The sequence below is a fragment of the Oncorhynchus mykiss genome, chromosome 10 (assembly GCF_013265735.2).
Source record: "Oncorhynchus mykiss isolate Arlee chromosome 10, USDA_OmykA_1.1, whole genome shotgun sequence".
NCBI lineage: Eukaryota > Metazoa > Chordata > Actinopteri > Salmoniformes > Salmonidae > Oncorhynchus > Oncorhynchus mykiss.
In genome coordinates this window covers 32,242,565-32,260,245 of record NC_048574.1, presented here as the reverse complement: position 1 = coordinate 32,260,245, position 17,681 = coordinate 32,242,565, and the positions used below count along the sequence as shown (strand labels likewise).

General features: G+C 50.7%; 1 protein-coding gene across 2 annotated transcripts in view; it reads left to right on the top strand.

The window, feature by feature from the left end:
* The window catches only part of LOC110533652 (coxsackievirus and adenovirus receptor homolog), a 106,212-nt gene extending 92,957 nt beyond the window's left edge, over positions 1 to 13,255 (top strand). The window contains exons 4-8 of one of the 2 annotated variants that reach the window (XR_005053618.1): positions 195 to 350; positions 507 to 629; positions 780 to 918; positions 10,148 to 12,626; positions 12,669 to 13,255. Coding sequence is in view for 1 of the 2 variants with exons in the window: in XM_036990073.1 (XP_036845968.1) it covers positions 195 to 350; positions 507 to 629; positions 780 to 918; positions 10,148 to 10,433 (704 nt within the window). In the remaining variant the exon portion in view is untranslated. Of the gene's footprint in view, positions 1 to 194; positions 351 to 506; positions 630 to 779; positions 919 to 10,147 lie in introns of both variants that reach the window. The other variant, XM_036990073.1, reaches the window with a different exon arrangement.
* Positions 13,256 to 17,681: the final 4,426 nt, after the last annotated feature.

The following is a 17,681-nucleotide window of genomic DNA, read 5'->3' as shown; positions in this document are numbered from 1 at the left end:
TGACCCTGATTACTGCTCTCATTACGCTGATGACTGCTGCTATGAGACACACACACAGCGTGGCAACCTGCCCAGAGGGGTGTGCAATAGAAAATCAGGAATGGTTTGTGTAGCTTCAAGCTAATTTCTCTTTTCCGCCATGTCTGCCATCTCTAATAGCTTATTCTCCCCCCCCCTCCCCTCTCTCCTGGTAGTGAGGCCGTCCAAGCCCAGATGCTCTGCCGACGGCCCCACCCTGGAGGGTAGGGATGTGGTCCTGAGGTGTACATCCAGTGAGGGGACCAACCCCCTGCAGTACACCTGGGAGAAGACCAGCGACAACAAACTGCTGCCTGCCTCCGCCGTGCTAGGTAAGACATATTTATGGAAGCCAGGTTTTACCATCCCCAGATGGAGCAGATGCTTTGAAACAGAATGGTTATTCACTGCCAAATGGACAGAAGGGTCTCTGAAAAGTTTTGGCTTCCTGAACGTGCTTCTGTCAACCCCTCCCCCTCTGTCTGTAGACCCTGTGGGAGGCACCATGAATGTAAGGAATGCGTCCACCAGCTCCTCGGGAACCTACCGCTGCACAGCTAAGAACCACGTGGGCATGGAGGAGTGTATTCTACAGCTTGGCATCACTCCCCGTGAGTCCCTCAACGCCCCCTGATTCACCTTTATGTGATTATTTTAATCGGGTGGGCATTTGTGCTGAGACCTGTATGGCTGTATAGAGTCAAAATGGTGGGATTGTGTAGGATGAGTGTTTTTAATGATTTTCTCTGTGTGTGGTCTAGCCCCCAACACTGCTGGTATTATAGCTGGAGCCATCATCGCTGTTCTGCTGGCCCTCATCATCATCGCCATCATCCTCTTCTGCTGCTGCCGCGCCCGCAACAGGAAGAAGTACGAGAAGGAAATCTCCTACGAGATCAGGTACGGGCAACGCATTATTACACCATCAATACTGTGTAGGATCCCCCAAATGCACTTCATTGAACAGACACTGGTACATACTGCATCAAACTGATATAGCAGTGTAGTATGTATTATCTAACTATCTGTATGTGGTTTATTTGGCTGCTACAGCCTGAGATAAAGCAACGAAAACTGTGCCAGTAGGTATGTGTCATTGTGAACGTCCAACATTCTCTGGCCCCAGCTCCTCCTGGCCCAGTCTCACTCACTCACTCGGAAAAAAGGTTGTCACCCCATCAGCGTTCTTTTTTCCCCTTCCTAAAATAAACGGCTTTGGTAATCAGTTTGGGGGTTTTGTTTGTTCTGTGGATCCTGTCTGTCCTGCCCAGCCCCCCTGGACACAGTATTCCATCCAGAAAGCACAGGGCCTCCCTCCCTCTGTCTCTGGGTCTGCTAGCTTCAGCCTGGACACTGTCTGGCTGTCTGCCTGGCAACTCAGTGGAGCACAAAAAAGATTAGCCCAATGAGCACTGTGTCTAGGTACCCAGCCCTAACACACACACACACACGAAGGCACACATACAGACAGGAATGCACACTTGCACACACAGAAAAACACTTGTGCGCATACACACACATATTTACTAAGATATTCAAAGCCAAGGGCCCCTCAGGCTCAGTTTGATTGAGCTCTTTAATGGATTATTGCCGGTTATTAGTTTTGAATTGTGTTACTCTGGGAGCTGAAGGGGGTTGGTCAGAATGAAGGTTGCTCTGTTACCACTGCTGAGAATCCTCATTCTTACTGTAGCTGACCAGAGCTGGCACAGTTCAAACTACATTCCATCCCCTCTAGCTATCATCGCTGTCTCTTTCTCTCCCTTCATCCTCTTTTTCTGTCTGTCCTACACTCTCTCTGTTTCTGTCTTATTCACCCTCTCTGTCTGTCCCCCTCTGTCTGTCTTATTCACCCTCTCTGTCTGTCTGTCCCCCTCTGTCTGTTTCTGTCTTATTCATCCTCTCTATGTCTGTCTGTCCCACACACTCTCTGTGTTTCTGTCTTATTCACCCTCTCTCTGTGTCTGTCTGTCCCACCCTCTCTGTCTGTCCCACACTCTCTCTGTGTTTCTGTCTAATTCACCCTCTGTCTGTCTGTCCCACCCTCTCTCTGTGTTTCTGTCTATCCCACCCTCTCTGTCTCACACTCTCTCTGTGTTTCTGTCCTATTCACCCTCTGTCTCTGTCCCACCCTCTTTGTCTGTGTGTCCCACCCTCATTGTCTGTGTGTCCCACCCTCATTGTCTGTGTGTCCCACCCTCTCTGTCTGTGTGTCCCACCCTCTCTGTCTGTGTGTCCCACCCTCTGTCTGTGTGTCCCACCCTCTCTGTCTGTGTGTCCCACCCTCTCTGTCTGTGTGTCCCACCCTCTCTGTCTGTGTGTCCCACCCTCTCTGTCTGTGTGTCCCACCCTCTCTGTCTGTGTGTCCCACCCTCTCTGTCTGTGTGTCCCACCCTCTCTGTCTGTGTGTCCCACCCTCTCTGTCTGTGTGTCCCACCCTCTCTGTCTGTGTGTCCCACCCTCTCTGTCTGTGTGTTTCACCCTCTCTGTCTGTCTGTCCCACCCTCTCTGTCTGTCTGTCCCACCCTCTGTCTGTCTGTCCCACCCTCTGTCTGTCTGTCCCACCCTCTGTCTGTGTTTCTGTCTTATTCACCCTCTCTCTCTGTCTGTCTGTCCCACCCTCTCTGTCTGTCCCACACTCTCTCTCTGTCTGTCTGTCCCACCCTCTCTGTCTGTCCCACCCTCTCTCTGTGTTTCTGTCTTATTCACCCTCTCTGTCTGTCCCACACTCTCTCTGTCTGTCTGTCCCACACTCTGTCTGTCTGTCCCAAACTCGCTCTCTGTCTGTCTGTCCCACACTCTCTCTCTGTCTGTCTGTCCCACACTCGCTCTCTCTGTCCCACCCTCTCTCTCTTTGTCTGTCACACTCTCTCTGTGTTTCTGTCTTATTCACCCTGTCTGTCTGTCTGGCTGTCCCACCCCCTCTCTCTGTCTGTCCCACCCTCTCTGTCTGTCCCACACTCTCTCTCTGTCCCACTCTCTGTCTGTCCCACCCTCTCTGTCTGTCCCACCCCCTCTCTCTGTCTGTCCCACACTCTCTCTCTCTGTCTGTCCCACACTCTCTCTCTCTGTCTGTCCCACACTCTCTCTCTCTGTGTGTCCCACCCTCTCTGTCTGTGTGTCCCACCCTCTCTGTCTGTGTGTCCCACCCTCTCTGTCTGTGTGTCCCACCCTCTCTGTCTGTCTGTCCCACCCTCTCTGTCTGTCTGTCCCACCCTCTCTGTCTGTCTGTCCCACCCTCTCTGTCTGTCTGTCCCACCCTCTCTGTCTGTCTGTCCCACCCTCTCTGTCTGTCTGTCCCACCCTCTCTGTCTGTCTGTCCCACCCTCTCTGTCTGTCTGTCCCACCCTCTCTGTCTGTCTGTCCCACCCTCTCTCTGTGTTTCTGTCTTATTCACCCTCTCTGTCTGTCCCACACTCTCTCTCTGTCTGTCTGTCCCACCCTCTCTGTGTGTCCCACCCTCTCTCTGTGTTTCTGTCTTATTCACCCTCTCTGTCTGTCCCACACTCTCTCTGTCTGTCTGTCCCACACTCTCTCTCTCTGCCTGTTCCACCCTCTCTCTGTCTGTCTGTCCCACCCTCTCTGTCTGTCCCACACTCGCTCTCTGTCTGTCTGTCCCACACTCTCTCTCTCTGTCCCACCCTCTCTCGCTCTCTCTGTCCCACCCTCTCTCTCTCTGTCTGTCCCACCCTCTCTCTCTTTGTCTGTCCCACCCTCTCTCTGTGTTTCTGTCATATTCACCCTCTCTGTCTCTGTCTGTCACACTCTCTCTGTGTTTCTGTCTTATTCACCCTGTCTGTCTGTCTGGCTGTCCCACCCCCTCTCTCTGTCTGTCCCACCCTCTCTGTCTGTCCCACACTCTCTGTCTGTCCCACTCTCTGTCTGTCCCACCCTCTCTGTCTGTCCCACCCCCTCTCTCTGTCTGTCCCACCCTCTCTGTCTGTCCCACACTCTCTCTCTCTGTCTGTCCCACACTCTCTCTCTCTCTGTCTGTCCCACCCTCTCTCTCTGTCTGTCCCACACTCTCTCTCTGTCTGTGTGTCCCACACTCTCTCTCTGTCTGTGTGTCCCACACTCTCTCTCTGTCTGTGTGTCCCACCCTCTCTGTCTGTGTGTCCCACCCTCTCTGTCTGTGTGTCCCACCCTCTCTGTCTGTGTGTCCCACCCTCTCTGTCTGTCTGTCCCACCCTCTCTGTCTGTCTGTCCCACCCTCTGTCTGTCTGTCCCACCCTCTGTCTGTCTGTCCCACCCTCTCTGTCTGTCCCACACTCTCTCTCTGTCTGTCTGTCCCACCCTCTCTGTCTGTCCCACCCTCTCTCTGTGTTTCTGTCTTATTCACCCTCTCTGTCTGTCCCACACTCTCTCTGTCTGTCTGTCCCACACTCTCTCTCTCTGCCTGTTCCACCCTCTCTCTGTCTGTCTGTCCCACCCTCTCTGTCTGTCCCACACTCGCTCTCTGTCTGTCTGTCCCACACTCGCTCTCTGTCTGTCTGTCCCACACTCGCTCTCTGTCTGTCTGTCCCACACTCGCTCTCTCTGTCCCACCCTCTCTCTCTCTGTCTGTCCCATCCTCTCTCTCTTTGTCTGTCCCACCCTCTCTCTGTGTTTCTGTCATATTCACCCTCTCTGTCTCTGTCTGTCACACTCTCTCTGTGTTTCTGTCTTATTCACCCTGTCTGTCTGTCTGGCTGTCCCACCCCCTCTCTCTGTCTGTCCCACACTCTCTCTCTGTCCCACTCTCTGTCTGTCCCACCCTCTCTGTCTGTCCCACCCCCTCTCTCTGTCTGTCCCACCCTCTCTGTCTGTCCCACCCTCTCTGTCTGTCCCACCCTCTCTGTCTGTCCCACACTCTCTCTCTCTGTCTGTCCCACACTCTCTCTCTGTCTGTCCCACACTCTCTCTCTCTGTCTGTCCCACACTCTCTCTCTCTGTCTGTCCCACACTCTCTCTCTCTGTCTGTCCCACACTCTCTCTCTGTCTGTCTGTCCCACACTCTCTCTCTGTCTGTCTGTCCCACACACTCTCTCTGTCTGTCCCACCCTCTCTGTCTGTCTCTGTCCCACCCTCTCTGTCTGTCTCTGTCCCACCCTCTCTGTCTGTATGTCCCACCCTCTGTCTGTGTGTCCCACCCTCTCTGTCTGTGTGTCCCACCCTCTCTGTCTGTCTGTCCCACCCTCTCTGTCTGTCTGTCCCACCCTCTCTGTCTGTCTGTCCCACCCTCTGTCTGTCTGTCCCACCCTCTCTGTCTGTCCCACACTCTCTCTCTGTCTGTCTGTCCCACCCTCTCTCTGTCCCACTGTCTTATTCACCCTCTCTGTCTGTCCCACACTCTCTCTGTCTGTCTGTCCCACACTCTCTCTCTCTGCCTGTTCCACCCTCTCTGTCTGTCCCACACTCGCTCTCTGTCTGTCTGTCCCACACTCGCTCTCTCTGTCCCACCCTCTCTCTGTCTGTCCCACCCTCTCTCTCTTTGTCTGTCCCACCCTCTCTCTGTGTTTCTGTCATATTCACCCTCTCTGTCTCTGTCTGTCACACTCTCTCTGTGTTTCTGTCTTATTCACCCTGTCTGTCTGTCTGGCTGTCCCACCCCCTCTCTCTGTCTGTCCCACCCTCTCTGTCTGTCCCACACTCTCTCTCTGTCCCACTCTCTGTCTGTCCCACCCTCTCTGTCTGTCCCACCCCCTCTCTCTGTCTGTCCCACCCTCTCTGTCTGTCCCACACTCTCTCTCTCTGTCTGTCCCACACTCTCTCTCTCTGTCTGTCCCACACTCTCTCTCTCTCTGTCTGTCCCACCCTCTCTCTCTGTCTGTCCCACACTCTCTCTCTGTCTGTCTGTCCCACACACTCTCTCTGTCTGTCCCACCCTCTCTGTCTGTCTCTGTCCCACCCTCTCTGTCTGTCTCTGTCCCACCCTCTCTGTCTGTGTGTCCCACCCTCTCTGTCTGTGTGTCCCACCCTCTCTGTCTGTCTCTGTCCCACCCTCTCTGTCTGTCTCTGTCCCACCCTCTCTGTCTGTCTCTGTCCCACCCTCTCTCTCTGTCTGTCTGTCCCACACTCGCTCTCTCTGTCCCACCCTCTCTCTCTTTGTCTGTCACACTCTCTCTGTGTTTCTGTCTTATTCACCCTGTCTGTCTGTCTGGCTGTCCCACCCCCTCTCTCTGTCTGTCCCACCCTCTCTGTCTGTCCCACACTCTCTCTCTGTCCCACTCTCTGTCTGTCCCACCCTCTCTGTCTGTCCCACCCCCTCTCTCTGTCTGTCCCACACTCTCTCTCTCTGTCTGTCCCACACTCTCTCTCTCTGTCTGTCCCACACTCTCTCTCTCTGTGTGTCCCACCCTCTCTGTCTGTGTGTCCCACCCTCTCTGTCTGTGTGTCCCACCCTCTCTGTCTGTGTGTCCCACCCTCTCTGTCTGTCTGTCCCACCCTCTCTGTCTGTCTGTCCCACCCTCTCTGTCTGTCTGTCCCACCCTCTCTGTCTGTCTGTCCCACCCTCTCTGTCTGTCTGTCCCACCCTCTGTCTGTCTGTCCCACCCTCTCTCTGTGTTTCTGTCTTATTCACCCTCTCTGTCTGTCCCACACTCTCTCTCTGTCTGTCTGTCCCACCCTCTCTGTGTGTCCCACCCTCTCTCTGTGTTTCTGTCTTATTCACCCTCTCTGTCTGTCCCACACTCTCTCTGTCTGTCTGTCCCACACTCTCTCTCTCTGCCTGTTCCACCCTCTCTCTGTCTGTCTGTCCCACCCTCTCTGTCTGTCCCACACTCGCTCTCTGTCTGTCTGTCCCACACTCTCTCTCTCTGTCCCACCCTCTCTCGCTCTCTCTGTCCCACCCTCTCTCTCTCTGTCTGTCCCACCCTCTCTCTCTTTGTCTGTCCCACCCTCTCTCTGTGTTTCTGTCATATTCACCCTCTCTGTCTCTGTCTGTCACACTCTCTCTGTGTTTCTGTCTTATTCACCCTGTCTGTCTGTCTGGCTGTCCCACCCCCTCTCTCTGTCTGTCCCACCCTCTCTGTCTGTCCCACACTCTCTGTCTGTCCCACTCTCTGTCTGTCCCACCCTCTCTGTCTGTCCCACCCCCTCTCTCTGTCTGTCCCACCCTCTCTGTCTGTCCCACACTCTCTCTCTCTGTCTGTCCCACACTCTCTCTCTCTGTCTGTCCCACACTCTCTCTCTCTCTGTCTGTCCCACACTCTCTCTCTCTCTGTCTGTCCCACTCTCTCTCTCTGTCTGTCCCACCCTCTCTCTCTGTCTGTCCCACACTCTCTGTCTGTGTGTCCCACCCTCTCTGTCTGTGTGTCCCACCCTCTCTGTCTGTGTGTCCCACCCTCTCTGTCTGTGTGTCCCACCCTCTCTGTCTGTGTGTCCCACCCTCTCTGTCTGTGTGTCCCACCCTCTCTGTCTGTCTGTCCCACCCTCTCTGTCTGTCTGTCCCACCCTCTGTCTGTCTGTCCCACCCTCTCTCTGTGTTTCTGTCTTATTCACCCTCTCTGTCTGTCCCACACTCTCTCTCTGTCTGTCTGTCCCACCCTCTCTGTGTGTCCCACCCTCTCTCTGTGTTTCTGTCTTATTCACCCTCTCTGTCTGTCCCACACTCTCTCTGTCTGTCTGTCCCACACTCTCTCTCTCTGCCTGTTCCACCCTCTCTCTGTCTGTCTGTCCCACCCTCTCTGTCTGTCCCACACTCGCTCTCTGTCTGTCTGTCCCACACTCTCTGTCTGTCTGTCCCACACTCGCTCTCTGTCTGTCTGTCCCACACTCGCTCTCTCTGTCCCACCCTCTCTCTCTCTGTCTGTCCCATCCTCTCTCTCTTTGTCTGTCCCACCCTCTCTCTGTGTTTCTGTCATATTCACCCTCTCTGTCTCTGTCTGTCACACTCTCTCTGTGTTTCTGTCTTATTCACCCTGTCTGTCTGTCTGGCTGTCCCACCCCCTCTCTCTGTCTGTCCCACACTCTCTCTCTGTCCCACTCTCTGTCTGTCCCACCCTCTCTGTCTGTCCCACCCCCTCTCTCTGTCTGTCCCACCCTCTCTGTCTGTCCCACACTCTCTCTCTCTGTCTGTCCCACACTCTCTCTCTCTGTCTGTCCCACACTCTCTCTCTCTGTCTGTCCCACACTCTCTCTCTCTGTCTGTCCCACACTCTCTCTCTCTGTCTGTCCCACACTCTCTCTCTCTGTCTGTCCCACACTCTCTCTCTGTCTGTCTGTCCCACACACTCTCTCTGTCTGTCCCACCCTCTCTGTCTGTCTCTGTCCCACCCTCTCTGTCTGTCTCTGTCCCACCCTCTCTGTCTGTATGTCCCACCCTCTGTCTGTGTGTCCCACCCTCTCTGTCTGTGTGTCCCACCCTCTCTGTCTGTCCCACCCTCTCTGTCTGTCTGTCCCACCCTCTCTGTCTGTCTGTCCCACCCTCTGTCTGTCTGTCCCACCCTCTCTGTCTGTCCCACACTCTCTCTCTGTCTGTCTGTCCCACCCTCTCTCTGTCCCACCCTCTCTCTGTGTTTCTGTCTTATTCACCCTCTCTGTCTGTCCCACACTCTCTCTGTCTGTCTGTCCCACACTCTCTCTCTCTGCCTGTTCCACCCTCTCTCTGTCTGTCTGTCCCACCCTCTCTGTCTGTCCCACACTCGCTCTCTGTCTGTCTGTCCCACACTCGCTCTCTCTGTCCCACCCTCTCTCTGTCTGTCCCACCCTCTCTCTCTTTGTCTGTCCCACCCTCTCTCTGTGTTTCTGTCATATTCACCCTCTCTGTCTCTGTCTGTCACACTCTCTCTGTGTTTCTGTCTTATTCACCCTGTCTGTCTGTCTGGCTGTCCCACCCCCTCTCTCTGTCTGTCCCACCCTCTCTGTCTGTCCCACACTCTCTCTCTGTCCCACTCTCTGTCTGTCCCACCCTCTCTGTCTGTCCCACCCCCTCTCTCTGTCTGTCCCATCCTCTCTGTCTGTCCCACACTCTCTCTCTCTGTCTGTCCCACACTCTCTCTCTGTCTGTCCCACACTCTCTCTTTGTCTGTCTGTCCCACACACTCTCTCTGTCTGTCCCACCCTCTCTGTCTGTCTCTGTCCCACCCTCTCTGTCTGTCTCTGTCCCACCCTCTCTGTCTGTGTGTCCCACCCTCTCTGTCTGTGTGTCCCACCCTCTCTGTCTGTCTCTGTCCCACCCTCTCTGTCTGTCTCTGTCCCACCCTCTGTCTGTCTCTGTCCCACCCTCTCTCTCTGTGTGTCCCTCTGTCTGTCTGTCCCACCCTCTGTCTGTCTGTCCCACCCTCTGTCTGTCTGTGCCACCCTTTGTCTGTCTGTCCCACCCCTTGTCTGTCTGTCCCACCCTCTGTCTGTCTGTCCCACCCCTTGTCTGTCTGTCCCACCCTCTGTCTGTCTGTCCCACCCTCTCTCCTTGTCTGTCTGTCCCACCCACTCTCCTTGTCTGTCTGTCCCACCCACTCTCCTTGTCTGTCTGTCCCACCCACTCTCCTTGTCTGTCTGTCCCACCCTCTCTGTCTGTCCCACACTCTCTCTGTGTTTCTGTCTTATTCACCCTCTGTCTGTCTGTCCCACCCTCTCTCTCTGTCTGTCTGTCCCACCCTCTCTCTGTCTGTCTGTCCCAGCTTCTCTCTCTGTCTTTCTGTCCCACACTCTCTCTGTGTTTCTGTCTTATTAACCCTCTCTGTCTGTGTGTCCCACCTTCTCTGTCTGTGTCCCACCTTCTCTGTCTGTGTGTCCCACCTTCTCTGTCTGTGTGTCCCACCTTCTCTGTCTGTGTGTCCCACCTTCTCTGTCTGTGTGTCCCACCTTCTCTGTCTGTGTGTCCCACCTTCTCTGTCTGTCTGTCCCACCCTCTCTGTCTGTCTGTCCCACCCTCTCTGTCTGTTTGTCCCACCCTCTCTGTCTGTCCCACCCTCTCTGTCTGTCTGTCCCACCCTCTCTGTCTGTTTGTCCCACCCTCTCTGTCTGTCCCACCCTCTCTGTCTGTCTGTCCCACCCGCTCTCTCTGTTTTTCTGTGTGTCTCTCCATTATCTTTCACTTTTTTTCTCTGTCTGGACCCCTGGGGGAAACTCCAAACCCAAGTGAATGTGAAAGGGAGTGAAAAAGCTTGTGTTTTTTACATAACCATCTCATCCCCCTTCTCTCCTTCAGAGAGGACGTCCCCCCTCCGAAGAGCCGCGTATCGACGGCCCGCTCCTTCACCAGCGTGGGCAGCCAGCGCTCCTCCCTGGGCTCCATGTCCCCCTCCAACCTACACGAGTACGCCCTCAAGCCCCAGTACGACAAAATCCCCTCCGTGGAGGAGTATGAGAGGCCCCCCAGCCACGCACCCCTGCCCCCACCCGTCGCCAGCAAGATGGCCGGCCCCAACCTCAGCCGCATGGGCGCCATCGCCGTCATGATCCCCGCCCAGAACAGGGACGGCTCCATTGTGTAGTTGAAAGAAACAGAAAGATGGAGGGAAAGACCGGGGGACACTAGCCAGAGAGATGGGGTGGCTGGGCTGGGGGACTGTGCTGGGCAGCCAGATTTTACCCTCTACCACTGGCCACCAACTGGGACCCCCACTCTGCTCTGCTTTATGGAGGTTTGGGTGTGGTGTTGTACTGAGGAGAAAAGAGAAGCAGTATTGTACCATGTCACCCACTATGAACTATTTACTGTGGACAAAAAAACAGATGCTTTTATGAATTTTACTTCCTGAACTTTCTCACACATGACAATTATGAATTCTAGGCTGGGTACATTTTAATGGTCAATTCACACAGGTTTCTTTGTACATAGTTGAATGCATGATGTTTTTGTTTTTTATCTAGCCGGCCCTGTGCATAGAGAGTTGTGTTCAGAGCGGACCACGGTCTCTGATTGGCCTGTTGTGTACCATGTAGAGTATTGCAGCTTGACGTGTATGTTTCTGGGAAATGTACAGTTCTACTCTACTTTTTTTGGATGAAATACTCACGGAGTGATCAGACATTTGATCAATTCACTTCTGTAACACACAGCTTATATCAAGATTAGGGGTTACTGAAGGAATTTTAGACTTCTGCTTTTCAAAATAATGATTTGTCAAGTAGTTACCTTTTTTAAAGATGTTCATTCCACTGGTTGGACTGTGGCTGATGTCATGGCCATGTTTGCCAGCCCTGAGAGAAATTGGGTCAGCTGGTTATTTCGACAGTTGACCGTTTTGAAATGTCCAGCTTGGTCTGGAGGGGACGGGTGGACAGGGTTGGCTAATGACACGGAAGGGGGAGTTCAGACCGCCACATGTTGTGATTAGTGTATTGTCTCTTTGCCGGGTTTACAGCCCACCCCTCAAGTTCCTACAACAGGCAGTGTTTTGGGAGGTGCGGGGTGAGGTTCACTGAACAATCATATTTGATTGTGTTTGACTGCCACCTGCCCCTCTGACCCCGCCAGGACACCCCTTCCCTATCCCCTACACTGTATGGTATTATTAACCCGCTCTGGTGTTTAACCATCAAACCCCTGAACAAAATGGTACATTAGTAACTGCACACTCAGGATTCAATATCTCGATGAAACAACTTTCTCAATGGTCATTATGAAGTCAAAAATGTTTAGTGGTTCATTCATGCACCTCTATTCATGAAGGATAAATGAAGTATGTACAGTATAGTAATTTACATGATATATATGGAAGGAAGTGAGTGTTGAGGGGAAGAAGAAGATATTAGAATACTGAGCCACGGGTGTTAGGTGTTTTCCAGGGTGTCTATAATGCACCCATGCTCTCTCACTCTGTCACATACTCACAGCCCTCCCAGTCAGTGCTTCTGCTCAGCCCAGATGGAGTGTTTCTGTGATTCACGTCAGTGTTCTTGTGCCTTGTCTGTACTGACTTGTATCACATACATACTGTTACAGCCACAGGCCTCTAGGTGTGTGTGTGTGTGTGTACCCAGGCTGCGCTCTAGTCTTCTACCGTTGCTATGCACTGTACATGTATGTTTTGTAGCAAAGTGTCGTTGTATGATACATGACACAATAGTTGGCTACAGAACATGCAGTATGTCTGTAGTACGAGACCCACATCGGCATGACAACTAGTCCACTTTTCACGGTTCTGGATCCTGTGTAAATCCACATCAACTGAGTGGAGGTTGGTTGCTTTACTTCCCCCCCCTTTTAATTGACATTAGCTCTATATTCGAACATTAGCAATGTAAAAAACATCAACAAAAACAGTTGACACAGTTGTTACTTCTTTTTTAGTTTTAAATGTATTATTTGAGGTTTTTTTAATTTTTTTTATGAAGGCTTTGTTTGTATGTGTAAATATACTGTAAAAGTTACACCATCTCTAGAAGTAATCCCACCACACTTCCTCTAATGCCCTGTATGTATGATGATGATCTGCCGTGCTTTGCTTGGTTAATGTGTATCTAAAACATGATCGATGGGTCTTGTAAATAACAGTGGAGGGTGAAAGCCCACTAATGTTAATTCAGATGGGCACCACTGGAATTCTACTGCAGCCATGTTTCAATATCCACATTAGCGTATTAATTCTGATGAAGCAATAGCATGCATTGTAAATAGTATACTAGTATGGTGAATGAAACACAGACTCTGTGTGTATGAAATAGAAAGTAGTAGATTTGAGGTGGATGAAGTGGAGGAGACCGGTGAAAGTAGTAGATTTGAGGTGGATGAAGTGGAGGAGACCGGTGAAAGTAGTAGATTTGAGGTGGATGAAGTGGAGGAGACCGGTGAAAGTAGTAGATTTGAGGTGGATGAAGTGGAGGAGACCGGTGAAGACCTCTCGGAGTTGTGTCCTTACGCCTCTCCGTGTTGTGGCAGGTGTAACCTCACACATGGGGACAGCAGCCACATCCGAGACAGGAAGTAAAGTGAAACCCACCCCATACATTACCCCGAAGTGAAAAACCTGTCAGCTCTCTCGAAGCCCAGGGAACTGTGTGTTGGTGTGTGTCTTTACTGTCTGGATTTGTCCCCAATATAGTATTTTAGTAGACCCCCAACTGCTGACAAACTACAGAGCCATTAGGGAGGTAGTCATGTTGTACAGTCCCTCTCAACTCAGAAAACGAATAAGTACTACTAACATGGTATTAACTGTAGCTTTTAAAACTAGTGTACTAATATTGTATGAAGATTTTTATTTGGTGGTTTGTTTGCACATTGTGTGATCATACCTGTTTTTATTTTTGTGCGTGTATTTTTTTGTGCTGTATTTTTAAATAATAAAGGACAAAATGAAAGAAATAATAACATTATTTTGCCTTTCTTTCCCATAGCAGCAGCTTTTGACTGTCTTAAATCAACGTGTTTTTCTCTCTGCAAGTATCAGCAGCCTGCCTGTCTATCCTCTGTGACATGGCTGGCCCTCCTCCAGGCTTCCACTGTGAAATGGCTGGCGCTCCTCCAGCCTTCCTCTGTGACATGGCTGGCCCTCCTCCAGGCTTCTTCTGTGACATGGCTGGCCCTCCCCCAGGCTTCCACTGTGACTTGGCTGGCCCTCCTCCAGGCTTCCTCTGTGACATGGCTGGCCCTCCTCCAGGCTTCCTCTGTGACATGGCTGGCCCTCCTCCAGGCTTCCTCTGTGACATGGCTGGCCCTCCTCCAGGCTTCCTCTGTGACATGGCTGGCCCTCCTCCAGGCTTCCACTGTGATTCATTTGAATCAGGCAGTGATTTTCAACATTAATGCCAGGTGAGGTTACTTTCTATCCACTTAATGATTATAATTAATCAATGAAGCACAAAGGCACGATGATCAGAATCCGCCCAGTGAAAATCCACAGCTCCGTTGAAACAGGCAGCACTAGAACCTTACATATACTAGCATGATTCACACGATAAGGCCGAGCTTTACTGGGCTGGCCTGATGACACATCCACCAGAGTTGCTGGAAAGGACAATGTGAAAAGAAAATAACCGAGCCAGCACAGTAGGGTTGGGTTCAGCCCTGTAGTGTGAATCAGAAAACTACTCCAGGCCACTGCCCTGGTTTGACTTGAGGGAACAGGGGAGTAATGTCTTTCCTCTGTGTTTCACCCACTGATACTTGTCCTTTATCCCTACTGAGTCATTATCCGCGTGCTGCAGTGTAGCACTTCTCTCACAACACATCATCACTGCCTCTGTAATGACTGAGGGAGAACTAAAGTCAGCGTGTACCTAGGGCTCGAATCAATATGTATCGCTGAAGTTCAGTGCTTTAGCGCGCTTGAAATGTAGAGGTAATTTTCGATTGAGCCAACATATGCAGCGTTTACCCTTGGCTGGTTTCAATTGTAGACAATTTCCTGCCTTAGCTAATGTTGTTGCTAATTAACTGCATGACGACTCCCAGCTAATTAGCAGTTGTGGTACAAATTAGCTCCTATAGCAGCTCAACTGAGCTGGATACATTGGAGTAACTAAGGTTAATGGTTATTGGATAGATCAGCCATGTTAGGGATTGTACCAAATGTTTAACCTCGATGTCTTTAGGCCAGCTATGAAGAAAAATAAGTCTAGAGAGTCTTTTCTGCGTTGGATGCGTCTCAATCCACCGCATTCCGCATCTACGGTGAAAGGTGACAGCTAGAGCGGTGTTTGTCAGACCATGAGACAACACAAAAATCTGTCTTCTCACAAAATTGCCTTTAGCGTCCGAACGGTTTTGCTCTGACTCCCACAAGCATCTTGGGACTCATCTGAATTCGGTAGAGCTGATCTGCCAACTACTGTCTGTCCGAACAGTTTGGACCCATCCTGGAAAGGTGAGATTCTCAGTGACACGTGTCAGTTGTTTTGCTCTAGGATGCCTACAGGCCTCAAGACTCGTCTGAAGGTCCCCCGGTACCAGTCGAAAAAATGTATGGAAGTGTATATGGAGTCTGTTTAGTGCCAAAAATAAGGGGTTAAATATATATATATATTTTTTTTAAATGTGTCCCAATCTTTCTTATATCTCTCAGATATAACTTCCTTTTGATTTTTTAAAATCTGTTTCATGTAGTGAATCTGTGCGTTCAATGCGTTTGTATGGGCTAATAGCATTAAGGCCAAATAAAATGTTTAATCAAATACTTTTTGTATGTATTTTTTTAGATCAATAAATCAAATGTATTTTTAAAGCCCTTCTTACATCAGCTGATGTCACAAAGTGCTGTACAGAAACTCAGCCTAAAACCCCAAACAGCAAGCAATGCAGGTGTAGAAGCACGGTGGCTAGGAAAAACTCCATAGAAAGGCCAAAACCTAGGAAGAAACCCAGAGAGGAACCAGACTGTGAGGGGTGGCCAGTCCTTTTCTGGCTGTGCCAGGTGGAGATGATAACAGAACATGGCCAAGATGTTCAAATGTTCATAATGACCGATTGCAAACGTAATAAAACGGTGGTCCAATAGTCCAGGATTATGAGAAAAAACATTAAGATCCACAACATTTATTCCATGGGACAAAACTAAGTCAAGAGTATGACTGTGGCAGTGAGTAGGTCCAGAGACATGTTGAACAAAACCCAGTGAGTCGATGATGGCTCCGAAAGCCTTTTGGAGTGGGTCTGTGGACTTTTCCATGTGAATATTAGTCACCAGAAATGTAAATATTATCTGCCATGACTACAAGATCCGATAGGTGTGTAGGCTGCATAGATTTCATGACTAGAAGCTCAACAGATGCTCAAAAGACGAAAACGCTGTTTTTTTTTAATTGAAATTTGCTATTGTAAATGTTAGCAACACCTCCAGCCTTTGCGGGATGCGCAGGGGATATGGTCACTAGTGTAACCAGGAGGAGAGGCCTCATTTAACACAGTAAATTCATCAAGCTTAAGCCATGTTTCAGTCTGGCCAATCACATCAAGATTATGATCAGTGATTAGTTCATTGACTATAATTGCCTTGGAAGTGAGGGATCTAACATTAAGTAGCCCTATTTTGAGATGTAAGAGATCACAATCTCTTTCAATAATGACAGGAATGGAGGAGGTGTTTATTCCAGTGAGATTGCTAAGGCGAACACCGCCATGTTTAGCTTTGCCCAACCTAGATCGAGGGACAGACACGGTCTCAATGGGGATAGCTGAGCTGACTACACTGACTGTACTAGTGGCAGACTCCACTAAGCTGGCAGGCTGGCTTACAGCCTGCTGCCTGGCCTGCACCCTATCTCATTGTGGAGCTAGGGGAGTTAGAGCCCTGTCTATGTTCGTAGATAAGATGAGAGCACTCCTCCAGCTAGGATGGAGTCTGTCACTCCTCAGCAGGCCAGGCTTGGTCCTGTTTGTGGGTGAGTCCCAGAAAGAGGGCCAATTATCTACAAATTCTATATTTTGGGAGGGACAGAAAAGTTATCAACCAGCAATTGAGTTGTGAGACTCTGCTGTAGAGCTCATCGCTCCCCCTAACTGGGAGGGGGCCAGATACAATTACTCTATGCCGACACATCTTTCTAGCTGCTTTACACGCTGAAGCTATGTTGCGCTTGGTGACCTGTGACTGTTTCATCCTAACATCGTTGGTGCTGACGTGGATAACAATATCCCTATACTCTCTACACTCACCAGTTTTAGCCTTAGTGCTGGCTATCTTCAGATTATGCTTAAGGTCGGTAGCCCTGCCCCCTGGTAAACCTAGAGAATTTTCAGCTGTACTTTTCGTGGCTGTTTATTTACCACCACAGACAGATGCTGGCACTAAGACCGCACTCAGTCAGCTGTATAAGGAAATAAGAAAACAGGAAACCGCTCACCCAGAGGACTATGAAAGCGGCAGCTCCTAGTGGCCAAAGACTTTAATGCAGGGAAACTTTAATCAGTTCTACCAAATTTCTATCAACATGTTAAATGTGCAACCAGAGGGAAAGAAATTCTAGATCACCTCTACTCCACACACAGAGACGCGTACAAAGCTCTCCCTCGCCCTCCATTTGATAAATCCGACCACAACGCTATCCTCCTGATTCCTGCTTACAAGCTAAAATTAAAGCAGGATGCACCTATAAAAAAGTGGTCAGATGAAGCAGGTGCTAAACTACAGGACTGTTTTGCTAGCACAGACTGGAACATGTTCCGGGATTCTTCCGATGGCATTGAGGAGTACACCACATCAGTCACTGGCTTTATCAATAAGTGCATCGAGGATGTCGTCCACACAGTGACTGTACGTACATACCCCAACCAGAAGACATGGATTATAGGCAACATTCGCACTGAGCTAAAGAGAAGAGCTGCCGCTTTCAAGGTGCGGGACACTAACCCGGAAGCTTACAAAAAATCCTGCTATGCCCTGCGACGAACCATCAAACAGGAAAAGCGTCAGTACAGGGCTAAGATTGAATCATACTAAACCTGCTCCGACGCTCGTCTTATGTGGCAGGGCTTGCAAACTAAAACAGGCTACAAAGGGAAGCACAGCCGCGAGCTGCCCAGTGACACGAGGCCTACCAGACGAGCTAAACCACTTCTATGCACGCTTCGAGGCAAGCAACACTGAGGCATGCATGAGAGCATCAGCTGTTCCCGGACGACTGTGTGATCTCGCTCTCCATAGCCGAGGCCAGGCTGCAGGGCCAGACGGATTACCAGGACGTGTGCGCCGGGCATGTGCTGACCAACTGGCAGGTGTCTTCACTGACATTTTCAACATGTCCCTGATTGAGTCTGTAATACCAACATGTTTCAAGCAGACCACCATAGTCCCTGTGTC